The following is a 23,804-nucleotide window of genomic DNA, read 5'->3' as shown; positions in this document are numbered from 1 at the left end:
CTTATGTCCAATATGCATTTCTGTTAGTGGAAATTCAGGCTGGATTAATGGCAGCGTTTCTCATTTGGACACACTATACGTAGTTTTCTTCCAATAGGGGTCTCTGAACGAAAACAGCCTGGAGTTTGGTGTGCAGCTGGTGATGGTCATGTCTTCTTACTATCAGAATCACAGTGGTAAAGCAAAAGCACGGTAAAAGAAATGTTAAGGCCCACATAGTTTTGTAGTTTCAGTATGAACACAAACTGCTGCAAAAAAAGTAATCTTACTGCTTGACTCAATATACAAATAGCTGATTTACCAGTAAACTACTTAAAATAATAAAATGTGGTAACTGCTGTTCAACCACATGTTGTTCAAGAGGCAGTAAACAGGCAACACATGTTCATTAAAAGTGAAAGGTGATAAAATAAGTGTGTAAATAAAAGTGTGCAGCTGGGTGCACACACACACACACACACACACACACACACACACACACACACACACACACACACACACACACACACACACACACACACACACACACACACACACACACACACACACACACACACACACACACACACACAGAGCCCTCTTTCTTGACGGTGCAGTGATGAGAAGCCTTTTCTTTCGCTCCGCTGTAATTACAGGCCCGGAGCAGCACTCTGAGCCCGGGCTGCTCTGAGAAGAAGCCGCACGTCCCATTCTCACGACACACATATAAAAACACACACACGTGAACGAGCGCGCGTGCACGCCGGGAGCCAGTGGATCCAGCCGTCCAGCTGCTCGGGAACATTCCTGTCCAACAGAAACTACGAGAAACGCACAGGAGCTGCTTTTTATCGCATTTTACCGGCTGTCCGGGTAGCGTCACTCCTCCTGCCGAGCCTCTCAAACTTTTCCCGGTAAATATAGCGCGGAGAGGCGGGCAGCAGGAGCCGCAGCCCGGGGGTCAGCGGAGACATGGGAGACTCTCACTGAACCCGAAACGGAAACACCATCATGGCTGTGGACGGTAAGCCACTCTCTGTTTATTCAATTATAATCAATGAGTTTAAATTGTCCTTTAAAAAAAAAGGGGAGAAAGTTCGACGTCGAGCTTGTTGGTTTAACTCAATCCTCGTGAGACCGGTTTGCCAAGTGGGTTAGTGGTCTGTTGATAACAAGCCTGCTGTGACAGGAGAGAGGACACAGTGTGAGGTTTAAACATGACAATAAAACTACTTTAGGGAATAGGAACTATGATACAGCTGCTTAAACTCAGCTGTTTGCACAATATAGAGACAGTATGCAGATGTAGGTAAAGGGGGGTCTGCTGGTGGTCAGTGACTTGGTGCTGAAAGGACAGCGACCCAGTCTAATGCTCACTGTTGTTGTGGTCAGTTTAGCATTTCAGTTTCTACATGTGTCGAATGATATAAATACATATATATATTTTTTTTTGATCAGGAATGCTACTCTGTGTAAAAAAAAAAGCTATTGCAGGATCTGCTTTGCCCCCTGTTGAATGCACTTAAACTTGACAGCTTATTTGAAGCTAATGCACTTGCAAGATTCTAAATTTGGACCCTCATGGTTGATTGCACTTATTTTAGGTCACTTTGGGTAAAAGCCTGAGTGAAATGTAAAGTGATCCACAGAGCAGATTCAATACCGAGTGAAACATGTTGCCTGCAGGAGATTATTCACAACATCTTTGTGCATGGAAGAGTTTTATCTTCGGTGCTTGCAATTTATATGCGTGCAAGCTAATGAGGACTATTTTCCTCCCATGGAAGGAAAAGGTTGGGCCTGACAAGTGGTGTTTATTAAATGTGTTTAATCCGGGAAAAGGGCACGTTTGTGGGTACAGCTGCATCCTGGGGGGGATGGCTCTGGAGGAGCGTATACACACAGAGCCTTGCAGTTTCAGCTCAAAGAAACCAAAGATGGCAATCAGAGTCATAATGCCACTGGCTTGCCTCGATGATTGCAGGACTCAGCTCGGCTCTCAGCGGGTCGACATGCTCAGATGTGGAGTGACAGAAAACTAAAAGACACTCTTTCATCTCCTGCAACCCGCGTCCCCGCTCTCGTGTTGTCCTCTTTTCAAATCCTCCTCTTCTCAGTTGAAGATATCTAGCGAGGCTCGCTAACACACACACAGCTGCACCATGGCTTCAAACACGGTGAGAACATTCTCCCAATCTGGCGCATGAATCAGTAATGACCCGTGGCTTTCTGCCAGTAACAGTTTGTTTACTGTAGATCCACACTTTTTGTAATTACTGGCTGTTGGAAGCCCCCCCCCCGCTGTGTAGGAGTTTGGATGTCTGCCTGCATGCCTCCTCGTTATGAAGAGAACGTTTCTCCTCTCACAGGACCTGACATTTCACACACAGACTGCACAGACACTGACTTCCTGAATGACCCAGGTGCTCCAGGCTCAGGTGTCTGTGAAGCTTACCTCACAGCTGCTCAGTAAAACAGGTACGAGCAGGTTCCACAGTGACATCATCCCTTTTTGTTTTTCAACTCACGTAGCCGCATTGTTGTAGCATGTATTGTTGCAGGAAGATAATTATAATGTGTCAGTTTTCCAGCCAGAATACCAAACACTCTTGACTAACGGCGTCTGCAATATTTATTCCTCTTATTTGATCAAATACAAATATTGGTTGTACAGAATAAGCTGCCTTTGGCTTTAGGATATTGTGATCTTGACATGTTTCATATTTATTGTTCAAACAATGAATCCCTTTGTCAACCAAATAGGCCGTTTGGTTAATACGGAAAATCATGACTTGCAGCTCGAGGAGAAATGGCATTTTTGCGGCGACAAAACTAATTAAATGCATGAATACAAAGACCCAATTCAGAAGTTTAACATCTTCACACTGACCCATGAATGGCAGGATTAAGGCAGCACATACGTGTCAACAGCGCAGAGAGTGAAGTGTGCTCACAACACAACACAAGTAAAGTGAAAGGAAAATGCAGAGCAGGAAGTAGCATGGATACCCAGCTGTCTAATCATTATGCCTCTTGCTTTCATCTCTCCAGCGGCGGCCAGTTTCAGTTTCGTCAGGCCGGCTGTGGAGTACAGAGCTCTGCCCGAGGACTTCAAGCACCAGCTGAGTCGACGCACAGGCGGGAATCTAACCTGGCACGATGGCCGCGGGCAGAAGTCAGCAGGAGGTCGAGCGGTGAAGCTTTTGCAGCAGCCGGGCACCGGGGCCCTGCAGGTACTGAGAGCAGGAGACACTGACTGCTGTTCACTCTCCACGCTCAGGAGATAGAGTGGTGCAGGAATGAGTCTTAAAACCAGGAAGTGAGTTAGCATTTCACCACTTCCTGTTCCCTCGTCTCAGAGCCAATGGGATCTCTCCATAGGATTTTGGAAAATATCTGAACTAAGGTCTGTGGTTGAGACTCATTGAAGAGACGGATCACGTTTTGTTCTAGGACATTAAATCATCAGCAGTGACCCCACTGGTGATTTCTGAAGAGTGGACGTGTCTGAGAAACGATGGTTGTTACCAAGTGGCTGAATAGGACTACAGAAGTCGTGGAGGCCGTTGTACGTCATGACGCCGAACACGTAAACACTCCTCTAAGTTAGTTTCTGTTCTGCTTGAAAGCAAGTCCCTGCCTCCTGCAGACTGTTCAAACAAACGCTTCAACTTGAACCATTTAAACTCTGTGTTTGAATATGGATCTGAAGTTGGCGTGACGTTGAAGTCGTGCCGCTGGACTCGGCTGTAGTTCCTTTATAGCATAACGTTAGCATTTAGCTTCTGGAGATTAGATTTATGATTCATTATGAAAGTCGGGTAGACATGTGGAGATTATCCGGCTGAACAAAACGTGCATTTATCAAACAGGTTTGTTTCCAAAGATCTTATTTTTTACAATATTCCAAAATCCTCTGGAGAAATCCTGTTGCTTTCTGTGGAGGGAACCAGCAGCTTCCTTCAGGGTCGAACTACAAAAATACATCATCACTGCACCGCTCTATTCCTGCTAAATTAAACTTGATGCTACTCAACAAATGGTGAAGGCCATCAGGGCCGCAACAAACTATTGATTCCATCGTCGATTCATCTCAACACTGTTATTCAGATCTTAAACGTCGTGTTTTGTCCGCACCTTCAAGTTATTGAATCAGAGGGGAGAGGAGTAACGAAACCAGAAGATTGAAACGTTTAAGAATGAGCTTTTTTTTGGCTTAAAAAGTTTGGAGTTTAATTTAATAGTTGAAAACGTATGGATTGATGTTTGCAGCTCGAGCACTGGGCGCATCGACCTGCTTCCTGCTCTCATGGGTTAATTCTCCATCTTTGTTCCTGCTACATCAGGCGTGATAGAACTCAACAAAAGCTAATGGCCATTACGTCGGCAGCTAGCGATTATTTTCATCAAGGACTACTTTATATGAATCCATTCTTCATTTGGTCTGTCAAATGAAAAAACAAATGGCGAAACATGTCGATTATCTGGTTGTTGTTGTTGTTATGTCAACAAATCAGAGATATTAAAGGAATGAAGAAACCAGAACATATTCACGTTAAGAAGCTGGAATTAAAAGTTACCCAATCTGATTATCGAAATAGTTTGATTTGAAGCAAACACTTCTTAATATTGAATTGAAAATAATGATTGTGATCCATAGTGGTTGCAGAAAATAGACCATTATAGCCCAAACATGTGTATCCAACTTTCCTTTTAATGATCCGTCCCGCTGCATCCCTTCGTCTTGAAGACACACAACAAATCTACTGCTTCCTCTAAAAATCATCAAAACAAATAGTTCTCTTATTTCCTTAAAACACGACCACACATGCAAACATCTTTCGCTGGTGTTCACTGACCTCTCGCTCAGATTTCTGTACAGAAATGTCTGAAAGCAGAATCTCATAGTGAAGTCAATGGGTCCGGGCTCCCCACATTGTTACAGATGAACGCTTTGTTAGCAGAGAAAGGAAGTCGCTCTGCCCTGCGGGGGGGCGGGCTCTAACAGGCTTTTAGCTTTAAATAGAGCGGCCCTGCAACACGGAGCAGGAACATAATGCACTTTAACGGTACACACTCTGATACACACTCTGATACACACACTGATACACACTCTGATACACACTCTGATATACACTCTGATACACACACTCTGATACACACTCTGATACACACTCTGATACACACTCTGATACACACTCTGATACACACTCTGATACACACTCTGATACACACTGATATACACTCTGATACACACTCTGATACACACTCTGATACACTCTGATACACACTCTGATACACACTCTGATACACACTCTGATACACACTGATATACACTCTGATACACACTCTGATACACACTCTGATACACACTCTGATACACACTCTGATACACTCTGATACACACTCTGATACACACTCTGATACACACTCTGATACACTCTGATACACTCTGATACACACTCTGATACACACTCTGATACACACTCTGATACACACTGATATACACTCTGATACACACTCTGATACACACTCTGATACACTCTGATACACACTCTGATACACACTCTGATACACTCTGATACACACTCTGATACACACTCTGATACACTCTGATACACACTCTGATACACACTCTGATACACACTCTGATACACTCTGATACACACTCTGATACACACTCTGATACACTCTGATACACACTCTGATACACACTCTGATACACTCTGATACACACACTGATACACACTCTGATACACACTCTGATACACTCTGATACACTCTGATACACACACTGATACACACTCTGATACACACACTGATACACACTGATACACACTGATACACACTCTGATACACACTCTGATACACTCTGATACACACTGATACACACTCTGATACACACTCTGATACACTCTGATACACACTCTGATACACACTCTGATACACACTCTGATACACACTCTGATACACTCTGATACACACTCTGATACACACTCTGATACACACTCTGATACACTCTGATACACACTCTGATACACACACTGATACACTCTGATACACACACTGATACACACTGATACACACTGATACACACTCTGATACACACTCTGATACACTCTGATACACACTGATACACACTCTGATACACACTCTGATACACTCTGATACACACTCTGATACACACTCTGATACACTCTGATACACACTCTGATACACTCTGATACACACTCTGATACACACTCTGATACACACTCTGATACACACTCTGATACACACACTGATACACACTCTGATACACACTCTGATACACACTCTGATACACACTCTGATACACTCTGATACACACTCTGATACACACACTGATATACACTCTGATACAAACTCTGATACACTCTGATACACTCTGATACACACTCTGATACACACTCTGATACAAACTCTGATACAAACTCTGATACACTCTGATACACTCTGATACACACTCTGATACACACTCTGATACAAACTCTGATACACACTCTGATACAAACTCTGATACACACTCTGATACACTCTGATACACTCTGATACACACTCTGATACACACTCTGATACACACTCTGATACAAACTCTGATACAAACTCTGATACACACTCTGATACACACACTGATACACACTGATACACACTGATACACACTGATACACACTGATACACTCTGATACACACTCTGATACACTCTGATACACTCTGATACACACTCTGATACACACTCTGATACACACACTGATACACACTCTGATACACACTCTGATACACACTCTGATACACACTCTGATACACACTCTGATACACACACTGATACACACTCTGATACACACTCTGATACACACTCTGATACACACTCTGATACACACACTGATACACACTCTGATACACACTCTGATACACACACTGATACACACTCTGATACACACTCTGATACACACTCTGATACACACTCTGATACACACACTGATACACACTCTGATACACACTCTGATACACACTCTGATACACACACTGATACACTCTGATACACACTCTGATACACACTCTGATACACACACTGATACACACTCTGATACACACTCTGATACACACTCTGATACACACTCTGATACACACTCTGATACACACTCTGATACACACACTGATACACACTCTGATACACACTCTGATACACACTCTGATACACACTCTGATACACACACTGATACACACTCTGATACACACTCTGATACACACACTGATACACACTCTGATACACACTCTGATACACACACTGATACACACTCTGATACACACTCTGATACACACTCTGATACACACTCTGATACACACACTGATACACACACTGATACACACTCTGATACACACTCTGATACACACTCTGATACACTCTGATACACACTCTGATACACACTCTGATACACACTCTGATACACACTGATAAACATTTCTATGAGATTCAGCGTCAGAGTTGATTTGATAGCCGCCTTCTTCGTCTGATAGGAGCATCCACTTTTCTGTAAACTGTCCTCATTTAAAGCTGTTGGTTAAAAGTGAAGAAAGCCCCTGTCTTTGGGCCTGCGTGTGTGTGTGTGTGTGTGTGTGTGTGTGTGTGTGTGTGTGTGTGTGTGTGTGTGTTAATTTGAGTTACTCTTCTCTGCATGTTTCTATAACAACAAACACATCTTTATTATATATTTTAGGAGGGTAACTAGTTAAATATATTCGATTAAAAATAAAAGCTAGTTTTACTACTTTTCTTCTAAAAAACAACCTACCATCGTTTGATTGAAATCACAAAATGGACTTGTGCAATATTTGGTAAAGATGAAGGTGAAGGTCCTCTTTGAATAATCACACCTTGATGAGATTAGACCACTTAAAGACGTCTCATCACAACGTGTTGGAGCGCCAGCCAACGATGTATAACAACAGGGACTTCCTGAAGTCAGACGCTGAACATACAGCTTTCATGTTTAAGCTCCAGCATACTGTGCATGTTGCTGTGGGATCAGAAACAGCCAACACTCATTATATTCTCCCTCAACAGTACAGTAATGATCATTTGTCCGGTTCCCAGCCACGACACCAGACACTCTTCACTGCCAACGTCTAAACAAAAAGGAGAATACGTTTTATTCCTCTTATTTTATACAATAAAATATTGGTCGTCCAGAAGAAGCTGTTCGCTAATTACCTTTGGCTTTAGGATATTTTGAATTTGACATTTTTCACATTTAGTGGTCAAACAATGAATCCCTTTGTCAACTAAAAAGGCAGTTTGGTTAATATGGAACATCTTGACTTGCAGCTCGAAAACAGTATGAGACGTACCGCTGCTCTGTGTGGTAATTAAATACATGCATGCATACAGAGACCCAATCTAGAAGTTTAATATTCACACACTGACCCATACATGGCAGGAATTAGGCAGCACACACGTGTCAACAGAGGAGAGGGTGGGGTCAAAGGAAAGGAAAGTGCAGAGCAGGAAGTATTCAGATAAAAGCTAATGATAACGGTAGAACAGAGAGTCAGGAATCAGGAAGCTCTGTGCTCTGATTGTGTCCTTGATTGTTTGTTTGTGTGTTTTGATCCCCATTATCTCCGGGTGTTGTGACAGAAGCAGCTCCTCTGCCACACGTATGAAAATATTAAACGATGCAAAGAGTTTCTGACATTCCTCTTCCAAATTCTCTTCCTTTCAAGGCTTTGATTTAAGTTATTCTGTCACCTGCACATTGTCCTAGTCCTACGATGCTTTGCTCTCTCTACTTACCTTACCTTTCCTTTCGCTGTTTTATTGTGAGCCCACTTAAGGCCCCGTCCACACGGAGACGAAAATAAACCAAAGTCGATATCAGAAAAAGTCTTCCGTCCACACGGTATCGGCTCAATAAACGTGTCCGTCCACGCTCGACCCGCTCAACCCGCTGGAGACGCTGTAGTACATATGCCGGGCCTGTAAGTGGCGCTGTACTTCCGCCACAAAATACACCATAAACAACAAAGAAGACCCCGAGCATGGTTGCCCTTCTGTTTATTCTCCGCGGTGGATTTAGCAACATGTAGTTCATGTAGTTCTCCATGTCCACTTGTTGCTGATGGTTGTGGTAGAGGAACTGTGGATGTTGCACTAACATCTGTATCATGGTCAGTAGCGTCTGGAGCACGAACCCAACCCTGTGATCCGCCATTGTTGTTGTTGTTGTTGTTGGCGAAACACATCAGCAATGATGCGGGGGTGAGCAGGAGAGGTGGGGAGAGGCGGGGCTATGATCGTAAGGGGCGTGCACACGGAGCCGCAAGCGTTTCGTCCCCTGAGCTACCCACTTAGGGAGCCGTTATCAAAGTGTATCGTTTTCGGGCTCCGAAGCCGCGGCTCCGCTTCGGCCTCGTGTGGACGAACCGTCTACGATAAAGAACTTTAGCGGATACAACCCGTTTCGTCTCCGTGGCAACGGGGCCTTGCTTTAATTAAATATTCTCTGTAGTAACTCTGACTTTAGCAGAAAAGCTGATGCCCTCGCACCCTTTTAAATCGTCAAATACATCCTCAACCAGGAGCATAACAATGCAGTTATTGCACATAGACTGTCGATGCATTGACTCACCAGAAATATGTACTCCAATAGAATTTAGCATGTGATCGAGATGTGAAATTATGTTAATCAAGTTTTGAAGAATGTTGCTATATTTGCAAAGCCCCGCCTCTTTAAGACTTTGAATGATCCATAAAGCAACTTGGATTCCACTCACAGCAAATACATATCCCTCAATATCATACATCCTCAGACCAAAACCAGTTCAATACGAACACCTATCAAAGTATTAAAGCCTATTTCAATACTTTACTTTCCAACACCTTTAAAAAAGAATCACACCTCGCAACCATTGCTTGATTATTTACTGTTTTTAGTTTGAAACAAGTTCTACATGAGAGGGAAAGTGTTGCCCTTGACGGCACGACCGTTTACTTTGTGCTAATCTGAAGTGCGTAATCATCTCTCGGTTTAGTCCGAGCTGCAGCCAGGCTCTCCAAACAGAGATCTGAAATTAGCATAATGGAAGTGACCTGGAAGTAATGGAAGTGACCTGGAGGAACTTATCTCTTCACTGCTGAGACAGAGTTTTAAAAGTGAACTTGGGGCTGAGTTTATTTGATTTAAATGTTGATGGTGAACCTAATGAAGCTCATTGTGTGCTCACCAAACAAGCAGACACACAACATAAGAAATCAAATTGAGACTAGTTCAGTTTTCAGTGAACCAAAACTACTTTGTCCTGTGTAATCCGTTTATAACCCTACTAATTTCCTTCATTGGTTAGTGTGTTGCATCACAGTAGACACTTTTTAAAAAACTTATAGGATGTATTTATTGTTTGACAGAAAAGAAAATCCAAATAGGACATTTTGAAGCAAATACAGAAATATTTACTGTAGAGGAAATGTTATCAAAGGTTATTTGAATGGCTATGGCTGGTTCTTCAGATCTAGTGAAATCTCAGAAATGTACCCTTAAACAAAACGATTTGCACAATAATGTAGAACTGCACTGATTAGTCAATAGACAAAATGTTTATCGTACTAAAATGTAATTAGTTTTAAAAGTCAGAAAATGCTGTTTTGTGTGCTCTGATTTTATATCAAATGAAAGTGAATATCTTTGTGTTTCAAACTGACAAAAACATTCAAACTGATATTTTTCACTATTGTCTGACTTGTTATTGACCACACTATTAATTAGTTAATTAGTCTAAAAACTGACTTGCAGATGAATGGATAATTAAAGTAATGATTAGATGTTGCCCTACAACTCTGAAACATGAGCAGATGAAGGTAAATACTTACTAATATAATTGTTATTAAAGAGCATTTCTTATTGAAATAAACTCTAAAGATGGTAGAATATCTTGACAGTCATCGGTCTGACACGAGGCCGACCTCCACTCCGCCCTGAAAGCCAACTTTTAGTTTTTTTCGTAGCACTTTCCAGCTTCTGAGCAAACCTCCAGTGAGGGAAGCGCTGAGGCTGCTGAATGTTTAAACGCTGACTGACTGATCAAAGGCTCAGTGTGATTGGTCCTGCACAGCGTCTCATCCTCCTGAGCGTCTTCTAAGAATAAAGAGATCCTGAGATCCAGATCTGTATTCTCAAAAGATGCTCAGGATGTGAAGCTGTGGACACACACACACACACACACACACACACACACACACACACACACACACACACACACACACACACACACACACACACACACACACACACACACACACACACACACAGACAGACAGACAGACAGACAGACAGACAGACAGACAGACAGACAGACAGACAGACAGACAGACAGACAGACAGACAGACAGACAGACAGACAGACAGACAGACAGACAGACAGACAGACAGACAGACAGACACACACCCACACACCACACACACACACACACACACACACACACACACACACACACACACACACACACACACACACACACACACACACACACTCAAACTCCACCCCTCAAAGACACTGAATCTGATCTCGTTGCACTGTCATCGTTACTACCTCTGCTTTTACCACTCTTATTTATTGATTTATTGTGTCTATGTCTTACTGCAGTGAGAGTTGCCAAGGACATGATGACAATAAAGATATATTCTATATTCGATCCAGGCTAGCAGTTTCCCCCTGTTTCCAGTCTGTATGCTAAGCTAAGCTAAATAAGATTAGAGGTACTTTATTGATCCCAAATTGAGAGATGTTTGCATTGCAGCTGCATAAAAACCAACAAAACAAAACAAGGCATTGCACATACATTAAGTAGAACAAATAAACAATACTAGAATTTAAACTTCACAAAATAGAATTAAGGCAGTATTAAAAAGTAGAACATAAACAGTAGACCGGATATTATTAACATTAAGAGAGCAGGCAATGGAATATTACATTAAAAATAAATGTAAGATGTACAGTGTGTCCAGAGAGAAGCTATGGAGCAGGTGGCGGCTCTAGCTCCATCTTTAATGTCCAAATAACTTTCTATACTTTCAAAATAATCAGTTTGAGACTCGTTTGATCCAATCATGAGAGCGTTGTTAAGTTTAAACACAACTTAACAACGCAACATTCACTATAAAAAGATAGATTTTTTTTTGTCATAGTTATTAATGTTAGTAATAATCTTTTTTGTGATTTTATCTAACCACCTTATATTCATAGCAGCAGTCTAACAGAAAATGCTACATTTATTAAAAAACAATTGCAGTAAATATATATTTATTTTGTGAAATAGCCTCATAAAACATGACATGACATGTCACTTCTTAGACGCTTGTATCCAAGGCGACTCACATACTCAATACTGTGGACAATCCCCACAGGAGCACTTTGGGGTGAAGTGTCTCAAGGACACAACGACATGCTGACTGCAGTGGGGTTTGAACCTGTGCTCCCCTGATCCCAACACCAACGCACCAATCCACTGTGCCACACGGTTCCGCCACGAGACTTTGAAAGCTTCATTGGAGAAGCTTTGAATGTTAGAAAAGAGACATTCTGCGCGGCCCTCTCTTCTCATAGTTCTTCTTCTTCTTTGTTTTTCTGTCTGCAGTACCGCTCCAGTGATAACTATGGGATTTATCACACGAGCCCGACGCAGCCCAGCCTGATCCGGCCCGTGGTGATGTGGTCGCAGCAGGACGTGTGTAAATGGCTGAAGAAGCACTGTCCACACAACTACCTGACCTACGTGGAGGCGTTCTCTCAGCACGCCATCACAGGTGATCACTCTTTAAAGATATACACGAGAGGGACAACTCCCAACTGCTCAGGCTATTGAACTTTTTAATCTGTGCTAAAACTCACCTCTTTGCACTGGCTTTTAATACTAGCTCAACATTACATTTTGATATTTCAATATGTTTTTAAATGTTTCTAGTTATTGTGCTTTTTACCTTTTTTTTTACCTTTATTTAAACAGAAACATCTATTTTTCAAGATAGTCCTGGCCCAAGGATGGTAACAGCACAGTTACAGACTATCTTAAAACACACAATCAAAACAGTCATAAAACAAGTATGTATTCCCTGTACAGCACTTTGGTCAACTGAGGTTGCTTTAAATGCACTATATAAATAAATAAAGATTGAGAAAAGTAAAGAGGCTTTGAAATGTACTTCAGTAAAAAGTACCCATAACTAGCAGCTGTTTTAAAGAGTACCTGACCTCCCTTTATATTAATAGAACAATAATGTCATTGTTAGCTAATGAATGTTTCCATGGTGACCAACGGCAACATGACAACGTTTCCATTGGTCCCTCTTCTTTAGAGAAGACCAGGAAATGATGGATACACGGATCGTGTTCAAATCAATAGGCACGCAATGACTCTAAATAATAATGATCACGCCACCAAACAAACATTCAGACTAAAGGAACCAGCCTGTTTGGAAAATGAGAGAAGTAGAAAGTACAGGTATTTGGGTTCAACATGTGAGAAGTAGAAAGTACAGGTATTTGTGTTCAACATGTAAGAAGTAGAAAGTACAGGTATTTGTGTTCAACATGTAAGAAGTAGAAAGTACAGGTATTTGAGTTCAACATGTGAGAAGTAGAAAGTACAGGTATTTGTGTTCAACATGTAAGAAGTAGAAAGTACAGGTATTTGTGTTCAACATGTAAGAAGTAGAAAGTACAGGTATTTGAGTTCAACATGTGAGAAGTAGAAAGTACAGGTATTTGTGTTCAACATGAGAGAAGTAGAAAGTACAGGTATTTGTGTTCAACATGTAAGAAGTAGAAAGTACAGGTATTTGAGTTCAACATGTAAGAAGTAGAAAGTACAGGTATTTGAGTTCAACATGAGAGAAGTAGAAAGTACAGGTATTTGAGTTCAACATGTAAGAAGTAGAAAGTACAGGTATTTGAGTTCAACATGAGAGAAGTAGAAAGTACAGGTATTTGTGTTCAACATGTAAGAAGTAGAAAGTTCAGGTATTTGAGTTCAACATGTAAGAAGTAGAAAGTACAGGTATTTGAGTTCAACATGAGAGAAGTAGAAAGTACAGGTATTTGTGTTCAACATGTAAGAAGTAGAAAGTTCAGGTATTTGAGTTCAACATGTAAGAAGTAGAAAGTACAGGTATTTGAGTTCAACATGTAAGAAGTAGAAAGTACAGGTATTTGAGTTCAACATGTAAGAAGTAGAAAGTACAGGTATTTGGGTTCAACATGTGAGAAGTAGAAAGTACAGGTATTTGTGTTCAACATGTAAGAAGTAGAAAGTACAGGTATTTGGGTTCAACATGTGAGAAGTAGAAAGTACAGGTATTTGAGTTCAACATGTAAGAAGTAGAAAGTACAGGTATTTGGGTTCAACATGTGAGAAGTACAAAGTACAGGTATTTGGGTTCAACATGTAAGAAGTAGAAAGTACAGGTATTTGTGTTCAACATGTGAGAAGTAGAAAGTACAGGTATTTGAGTTCAACATGTAAGAAGTAGAAAGTACAGGTATTTGTGTTCAACATGTAAGAAGTAGAAAGTACAGGTATTTGAGTTCAACATGAGAGAAGTAGAAAGTACAGGTATTTGTGTTCAACATGTAAGAAGTAGAAAGTTCAGGTATTTGAGTTCAACATGTAAGAAGTAGAAAGTACAGGTATTTGAGTTCAACATGTAAGAAGTAGAAAGTACAGGTATTTGAGTTCAACATGTAAGAAGTAGAAAGTACAGGTATTTGGGTTCAACATGTGAGAAGTAGAAAGTACAGGTATTTGGGTTCAACATGTGAGAAGTAGAAAGTACAGGTATTTGGGTTCAACATGTAAGAAGTAGAAAGTACAGGTATTTGTGTTCAACATGTGAGAAGTAGAAAGTACAGGTATTTGAGTTCAACATGTAAGAAGTAGAAAGTACAGGTATTTGTGTTCAACATGTAAGAAGTAGAAAGTACAGGTATTTGAGTTCAACATGTAAGAAGTAGAAAGTACAGGTATTTGTGTTCAACATGTAAGAAGTCAAAGTGAAAAGTGGAGTAAAGTACTGATACCAGAAACATGTACAGTAACAAAGTATTCACACTCCTCTACTTCCCTCCTCTGATCGTATTGAGATTGAGAGGAAGGTGGATTACAGAGTTACGATATAATAAAAGCTGCATGTGTGTGTCTGTCAGGCCGAGCGCTGCTGCGTCTGAACGGGGAGAAGCTGCAGAGGATGGGTCTGGTGCAGGAGACGCTGCGGCAGGAGCTGCTGCAGCAGGTGTTGCAGCTGCAGGTGCAGGAGGAGGGCCGCAACCTGCAGCTGCTCAGCAGAGCGCAGGGTGAGTGTGATGGAAACTTCTGGATCAATGGAGTCTCAGATGGAACACTGACGGCTTATTTGGAGCCTCGGCCGGAGAATTCACAAGAAGACATGTTCTGAAGATCTCTAACTCAGACCCGTGTATTTAGCTCAGAGAGAATAATCAACATTGTCTATAACAAGAGAAAGCACTATAGCCTCTATCAGCTGACGCCAACAGGCAGGAACAGGGAGACAACACACTGAGAGCAGCCCGAGGGGCAGGCCTGAGCTCAGTGAGGGCAGACCATACTTGCCAAACTTGAGACCTCAGAAATCGGGAGCATTTGAAAACCGGGGGTGGTGCTAGTGGATCGCCGGAGCTGTAGATTAACATTAACATGCTTATTGTATAGACCCTCCAGAAAAACGCGGGCTAAAATCCTTGATTATGCGATTAAACATGCGGGGTTTTTATGTGATTTTATGCGGTGAAATTGCGAAATATGCGGAAAGTTGCGAAATATGCTAAATATGCGGGAAAAAAGAATAACAATTTTTTTAAATATTGGGCTGTCTTATTTATTCTCTCTCACACACAACCTGCCACTAACGTTAAACCCCTTTACTATTCAATTAAACACATTCAATGTTTATTTATTGTAAAAGCAATTGGGCTATTTTAATCTCACACACACACACACACACCCCCACACACACACCCCCCCCCCCCCCCACACACACACACACACTTCTCCGCCTCATTCTGTTTTCCTTTACTCGTTCGTTATCTGACCAGCTTCAATCTTGTAGGCTACTCACCTCGTTTCTTGTAGCCCTCGAAAGGGTTTTGGAGGTTGATCCCTCGGTGAGCGTGAGTCGTTTGGCTTTCTTGTCCGCAGCAGCAGAATGCATTTTCGAATGTTTGAATGAATCAAAGTGGGTCGCCACCGTCGATTTTCTCTTATGCTCCAACACACAGTTGCACGGGGTGCAGAATAGTTTCCCCCCACTTTTTGCCCGGTCTTTAGTAGAAATGTTCGTCGGTAAATGAGATGGATTAGATTTTTTCATCTTGGTGTTTTCTCTATCGTGTGAGCTCCACACGTTCACTCTATACAGTGTTGTTTACATTCTGTGATGCGCGAGCTGATGACGTCACGTCAAGACGAGTTAACGTTTTTTTCTTCTCAATTTTGTGTGGAAATATAAGGGGATTATGCGGCCTTTTGATAAATATGCGGCCTTTTAAAAATCTGCGCCATTTTGCTGATTATGCGGTAAATTCTGCGATCGCAGAATCGCGTTTTTCTAGAGGGTCTAATTGTAGTTGTAAGTGCAACTGTAGCACCATCCTTGATGGAGCATATGTGTGGGCTGGACCTGCATTTTACAGGAAAGGAGTGAGCTAGGGTCGAGTTGTCGATTCTTGTTCTGTTTACTGTGAATATCTGCCTCACCCTCTCAGACTTTCAGTTGCGCGCGCTACTAAAGAGACGTGTTACCATGGAAACCAAACAATAGTGGCTGGTTAGCGTAGCTTAGCATAAAGACTGTAAACAGGGGGACCAGCTTTGTTCAACAATGACAAGTCCACAATCTTGTACGTTTACACTTATAAACGTACTTATAACCGGCCGTGTTTGTGCCTTGTATTTAATCAAATCTTTTTAGTTTCTTACACTACACTGTAACTTTATTGTTTAATTATTATGCCTGTTTTCATTGTCTTTCTCCTGGCTCTTTAGTGATTGTTTTGTACTTGAACTTCCTTTTGTGATTGTGTTTCTCTTGCTCTTCAATGCTTAATGTTTACGTGAAGCGCCGTATTGCTTTAATGTGCTTAAAAAATACCAGGTCTTTCCTTAATTTGAGAAGAAATGCTTTTTTATCGAGGTTGTCTGGACAGAGTCAGGCCTACATTTTGATTGCATGATTTGTACGTGCAGAAAAGTATTTTAACCGTGTTGTTTGAGCACTTTTACTGCAGCAAAGGATCTGAAAACGTACACTAATCATTTCACAGCCCTTAGTTGTATATCTGCCTGTGTGTAAGTGTAATACATAATATACAAGTGTAATACGTTTGGCAGGTTCAGAAATGTTGACCTTTTGCTTTAAATGTGAAAATAAATCTTAATCTCTCTCCGTGTTCCCAGGAACCTTTGGAAGGATATCGTAGCCACATTCCTGGAAGAGGTGGATTATGTGGAATTATGGGATTTTTGTTTTACCCAGGTGAACTCTAATGTGAATCAGATGTGGAATAAATCCATCCAGCGATCAGAGATCTGCAGACGAGAGGAAACCTCACCTAATCTCTACGGACTGAACTGAACTGTGACGACAACACCAGACAATCTGCGTTATCAAATATTATCTCTAATGTGTGATTTACTCACTCTCTCGCTCTCTCTCTCTCTCTCTCTCTCTCTCTCTCTCTCTCTCTCTCTCTCTCTCTCTCTCTTTGAATCTTTTATAATAAATAAAAACATCACAATATTTGTGTTTTCCTTTGCCTATGCTAAAGGCACATTTAATACATGTAGTTGACAAGTTACTCACTTTGCAGGTTCATTATATTAATACAAAAATAAAATGGACTTACCTGAACTATAATGCATTGAAAGATCTGGCATTAAAAAAGTAATTAAGTTAAATTAAAGTTAGCTCCATCTTTATCATCTGCAAAATTAAAATGGTGTTTCCCTTTCTGTATCACTCATTATAATCCAGTGATACAACACTATTCCAAAAGTGGTCGTTCTGCCTAAAGTATATTGTGATGATAATACTACTTGCCAGACTGTACTTTTATTTTCCACACTGTGGTGGTCAGGATGGTGTGTGCGCGATCCTTGAGAGAGCAGCTGTGAGGAAGGACGTGACGAGGAACTACATTACCCACAATCCCACAGCGCGGTTCAGACGGACTCCATCCATCATCCATGGCTTCCAGCAGCCGGTGCCGGTTCCGAGGTCTCGGGATCCCGGTGTAGGCAGAGGTCACGGGCCGAGTCTCGTCCCGCTCGGACAGGTAACCGTGCACCGTGTCTCCGTCTCTCTGTGCCCGGAGGAAAACTCCTTTTCCCGGCTGCAGCAGAGTGATGAAGCCGGTGTTACGCCGTGTTATGCATGCCCGCCGAGATATGCATGCAACACTCATCTTGGCCGAAATAACAGGGGGTTGTAAATCCTGGCAGCTAAAAAAACTAATAATGAATCTAGATAGTAACTTTGTTCCTAGAGTAAGGACACTTCAAATCAAACTGTGAATCACATGGTGTTATAAGAACTTACTTTCTTTGACAGAGTGGATGTTACATAATTGTTTTTACATTTAAAAACCTCATTTTAGAATAACAGTTTAGTAAAGCTGTCTGAAATGCTTAAAAACACATCGAAAAGAACACAAAATAATTCGCCCTGAGAAATAATGAAAGATTAATCAAACAAACCTGCCTCGCACACTTAGACCAATCATATCAAGGAAATGCTACTAAAATAAAAATATGAATGACTCTTAATGTTCATAAACTATAGACTTCAGATTATTTATCACCATTGATGAACCAAAAAGAAAATTATATCGTTTCCAAACCGTACTTTGCCGTGAGGTGCAATCATAACACGGCATAACATCTCCAATATTAATAATACTAAATTAAAACCCCACTCTGTTAGTAGACATTGTATTAATGAAATGTGCAGCTTAGTGTCAGACTGGTGGTTCTCTGATTAGACTCATGGAGCTGTTCTCAGGTAACGTCAGGTGAGCTGCGTGTTCATCAGCTGTGAACTGAATAACACACTAAAATATACTTTAATAAACATTTAACCTGAAGATATAAGGTTACACAGTCTGACATTAATCACGTTTGTGCTTTATTGCTATTGGAAATGTGTCTAAATACATAATATACACTCGGTATTATCAGAATTATAAGACAGTTGCTCCATGTTAAAATAAGAATAGTAATGTATTATGTTCATTTTGTAATGTTTTTCTATAACTGGTAATACTAAATGTATTATCAGGCTACTAATAATATTAATAATAATAATAATAATAAACAGATGCCTACTGGTGCTCTGCTCCCTCCTCCACCTGTCTCCAATATATACAATTACACCCACTGCAGAATAAAAGCATCACAACTACACTATACTAAGACACTAAATACTAATAATACATTCACTATAAACAGCAAGTAAATATATGTTTAACTATTAAATAATATATAGCTCCAACACTACCAATATACTATAACTACTATGATATATTAAACCACATTATTGCATTCATCTATAAATAAAAACGGTTCTAATTTAACAATATTTCTTGACTTTTTACGAGATACCATTTTTTTTTCATCCCGTTTCTTCCTCATGATCTGTGTCTCCGTGGTAACTGTCCTCCCTGCCCTGTGACCATGGTAACCTCTCCTCCCGTCTCCATCTGCACTACCTGCGTCTGCCCAAAGACATCAGCGAGGACCACGTGATCCTGATGGACGGCAGCGTGTCCACGGGCGGACGCCGTCGTGATGGCCGTCCGCGTGCTGCTGGTAGCGTTAACATTTCCTCACTCAGGACACGTGAGAGTCCTTCCTGCAGAAACAAATACTTTAGAAACTCAAACAGCGGGAGACGAGGGTCGAGAGCGTGTCGTTAACACACGGTTCCTGCTGGTGCTTGGTTTGTATTTCATTACATCACATGTTACTTGTTAGACTTGTTAATCCAAAGCGACTCACATACTCAATACTGTGGACAATCCCCACAGGAGCACTTTGGGGTGAAGTGTCTCAGGGACACAACGACATGCTAACTGCAGTGGGGTTTGAACCAATGCTTCCATGATCTGAGGGAGGCGTGTGGCGCAGTGGACTAGTGCGTTGGTGTTTGGATCAGGGGGTCACAGCAGGTTCAAACCCCACTGCAGTCAGCATGTCGTTGTGTCCCTGAGACACTTCACCCCAAAGTGCTCCTGTGGGGATTGCCCAAAGTACTGAGTATGTGAGTCGCTTTGGATACAAGCGTCTAACAAGTAACATGTAATATAATGTAATCTGAAGATCAACGCACTAACCCACTGAGCCACAGCCTCTCATGTACGATATGATATACGTAATCGTCCCCGTAAGGAAATCTGTTCTGCAGTTCAAAAATACATGTACACAAACATAGTTCACATTCAAATACATTAACATATTATCACTCATACACCTACTGACAATGGCGACCTGTCGCACCTCCCTCACGGCCGACATTGAAACATGACATTACATGTGAGTGTTAAGAAGCTTAATGGACAGAGGCTGGAGCGACTGCTTATAGCGGTTCAGAATCTCCTACGAGAAGGGAGCAGCTGGGGGTCTGGGTGGAGAATCAGACACCATCTCTTGTGCATGTCTAATAAGATGGATGGATGTTTTTGAACCACCATCTTATTCATGGCAGTCTGTTCTGTGCTGGTGCTTGGTTCGTGAGTTAAAGGAGAACAACACGTTAAATAGGTATGGACCATTGAATGCACTTTATTGTATGTATTTTTTTGCAAGGATAGAAATTGAAGTAACTTGTTTTATATAGCCGGCGAGCTCTCATTATAAAAATAATCAGTGTTGTTACAGTTATTAATCTGTGGCATCTAAAAAGAAATGTTCCCAGTGTTGCCAGATGTTCCAAAATAATAATATAATAAGTTTACCATGTTGTGGTCAAAGTCTACACCGTCTAATTTGAATGAGAACAGACAGGTGGATCGGATAGAGAATTTAAACTAATAGATACATAAATCAGAATCAGAAGAATTCGTCCCACAGAGAGGAAAGAGCGTTAACTAAGAAGCAAAATAATAAAAAATAAAAGTAGGAATTACACAATTTACAAAATACACATCGTGATAAATGTTCTGCATGGGTTTAGGAATGAAGGCCTGTATAAAAGAGGCTCTGAAGGATGTGTGAACAAACCCCTCTGTAAATATCCTATAGAGAGAATAGAGAGGAGAGAAAGTGGAAGGTTTGGTGACGAAGTTATTAAAATAAACACCTGAGTTATATTGGTGCAGCCTGAGAGAACACGTGCTACTGAAGCAAAGAGCCAAGTGGCTTCGTCCTGTCCTTTCCTTCCTTCAGATAAAGAGGAACATAACTCAGCCATGACTTCAAGATCTGCTTCTGCAACAGGAAGTCAATGCTTTCTCTGACACTTCCATTCATGTGTTGCTGTGTGATCCTCAGAGAGGGTACAAGTACACACTTCCTTTACTCAGGTAGAAGTACACACTTCCTTTACTCAAGTAGAAGTACACACTTCCTTTACTCAAGTAGAAGTACAGATACTCGTGTTTAAAGATACTCTGGTAAAAGTAGAAGTACTGACTAAACTTCTTTACTCAAGTCAAAGTAAAGAGGCTTTGAAATGTACTTCAGTAAAAAGTACCCATAACTAGCAGCTGTTTTAAAGAGTACCTGACCTCCCTTTATATTAATAGAACAATAATGTCATTGTTAGCTAATGAATGTTTCCATGGTGACCAACGGCAACATGACAACGTTTTCATTGGTCCCTCTTCTTTAGAGAAGACCAGGAAATGATGGATACACGGATCGTGTTCAAATCAATAGGCACGCAATGACTCTAAATAATAATGATCACGCCACCAAACACACATTCAGACTAAAGGAACCAGCCTGTTTGGAAAATGAGAGAAGTAGAAAGTACAGGTATTTGAGTTCAACATGTAAGAAGTAGAAAGTACAGGTATTTGAGTTCAACATGTAAGAAGTAGAAAGTACAGGTATTTGTGTTCAACATGTAAGAAGTAGAAAGTACAGGTATTTGAGTTCAACATGTGAGAAGTAGAAAGTACAGGTATTTGTGTTCAACATGTAAGAAGTAGAAAGTACAGGTATTTGTGTTCAACATGTAAGAAGTAGAAAGTACAGGTATTTGTGTTCAACATGTAAGAAGTAGAAAGTACAGGTATTTGAGTTCAACATGTAAGAAGTAGAAAGTACAGGTATTTGGGTTCAACATGTAAGAAGTAGAAAGTACAGGTATTTGGGTTCAACATGTGAGAAGTAGAAAGTACAGGTATTTGTGTTCAACATGTAAGAAGTAGAAAGTACAGGTATTTGTGTTCAACATGTAAGAAGTAGAAAGTACAGGTATTTGTGTTCAACATGTAAGAAGTAGAAAGTACAGGTATTTGTGTTCAACATGTAAGAAGTAGAAAGTACAGGTATTTGGGTTCAACATGTGAGAAGTAGAAAGTACAGGTATTTGTGTTCAACATGTAAGAAGTAGAAAGTACAGGTATTTGAGTTCAACATGTAAGAAGTAGAAAGTACAGGTATTTGGGTTCAACATGTAAGAAGTAGAAAGTACAGGTATTTGAGTTCAACATGTAAGAAGTAGAAAGTACAGGTATTTGTGTTCAACATGTAAGAAGTAGAAAGTACAGGTATTTGAGTTCAACATGTAAGAAGTAGAAAGTACAGGTATTTGTGTTCAACATGTAAGAAGTAGAAAGTACAGGTATTTGTGTTCAACATGTAAGAAGTAGAAAGTACAGGTATTTGAGTTCAACATGTAAGAAGTAGAAAGTACAGGTATTTGTGTTCAACATGTAAGAAGTAGAAAGTAAAAAGTGGTCAGAAAAATAAGTAGTGGAGTAAAGTACTGACACCAGAAACATGTACTGAACTACAGTAACAAAGTATTTGTACTCCACTACTCCCCACCTCCGGGGACCAGGACCACGGGGTGCAGGAGGAGCAGGTGGTGCTGGTGTCTCTCCTGATGTCTGAACTCGGCGTTCACTCCGTGGCCTACGCCTTCCCTCAGGTCCGCCTGGACCACTTCCTGCAAGTTCTCCCGTGGATCGGTAAGACTTCACCCGCTCACACACAGACATTTCATCTGAAGGAGAACTCTTTAAAGTCTCTGAAGAACTCCTGCACTACAAAGACTTGAGTATATGTGTCTAACATCTACTCAGTATGTGTCTCTACACCTGATATAAGAAACGATAGCTTCAGAAGTCATTCTGCAGTGAGATATCGGGTCTTGCTTTTTGACAATGCTTCATCTTGTTAAGTCAAAACATCTTATTTTGAGTCGTATCTCAGATGAAACACATATTTATTTTACATATTTATTCGAAAATCACCATCTGGCATCAGAACACAGAAACACTTTGAGCATTCACGGCTTATATTATAACAACATCTCCTGATTCTGGTGAAAAATAGTTCAGAATGAGTTCTCCTAATTACAAGATGTGATTTATCTGAATATCACTTCTTATTCCAATAGATCTTAGCAAGCTCAGTTCCACGTGTTCTATTGGCAGATTGTTTGACTCATTTCAAGTGAAAACACCTTGTTTTCATTATTGTTTAACTTGTTTTTGGAGCAGCATTGTTTCCAGTGTGTTCAGTAACATGGTGTCAGGTTTGGGGGAAGTAGGACCTAAATGCAGTTCAAAGACAA

General features: G+C 40.8%; 1 protein-coding gene across 1 annotated transcript; it reads left to right on the top strand.

Annotated features, from left to right (window-relative positions):
* Positions 1 to 648: 648 nt before the first annotated feature.
* LOC307035672 (sterile alpha motif domain-containing protein 10-like) lies at positions 649 to 17,736 on the top strand. The gene is made up of 5 exons (XM_079675297.1): positions 649 to 1,003; positions 3,031 to 3,212; positions 12,629 to 12,797; positions 15,193 to 15,339; positions 17,459 to 17,736. The coding sequence occupies exons 1-5, from the start codon at positions 991 to 993 to the stop codon at positions 17,479 to 17,481; spliced, it is 534 nt and encodes a 177-aa protein (XP_079531423.1). The 5' UTR covers positions 649 to 990; the 3' UTR covers positions 17,482 to 17,736.
* Positions 17,737 to 23,804: the final 6,068 nt, after the last annotated feature.

Source organism: Notothenia rossii (assembly GCF_949606895.1).
Source record: "Notothenia rossii genome assembly, chromosome: 4".
In the NCBI taxonomy this organism is placed as follows: domain Eukaryota; kingdom Metazoa; phylum Chordata; class Actinopteri; order Perciformes; family Nototheniidae; genus Notothenia; species Notothenia rossii.
This window is presented reverse-complemented; position numbering and strand designations above follow the sequence as displayed.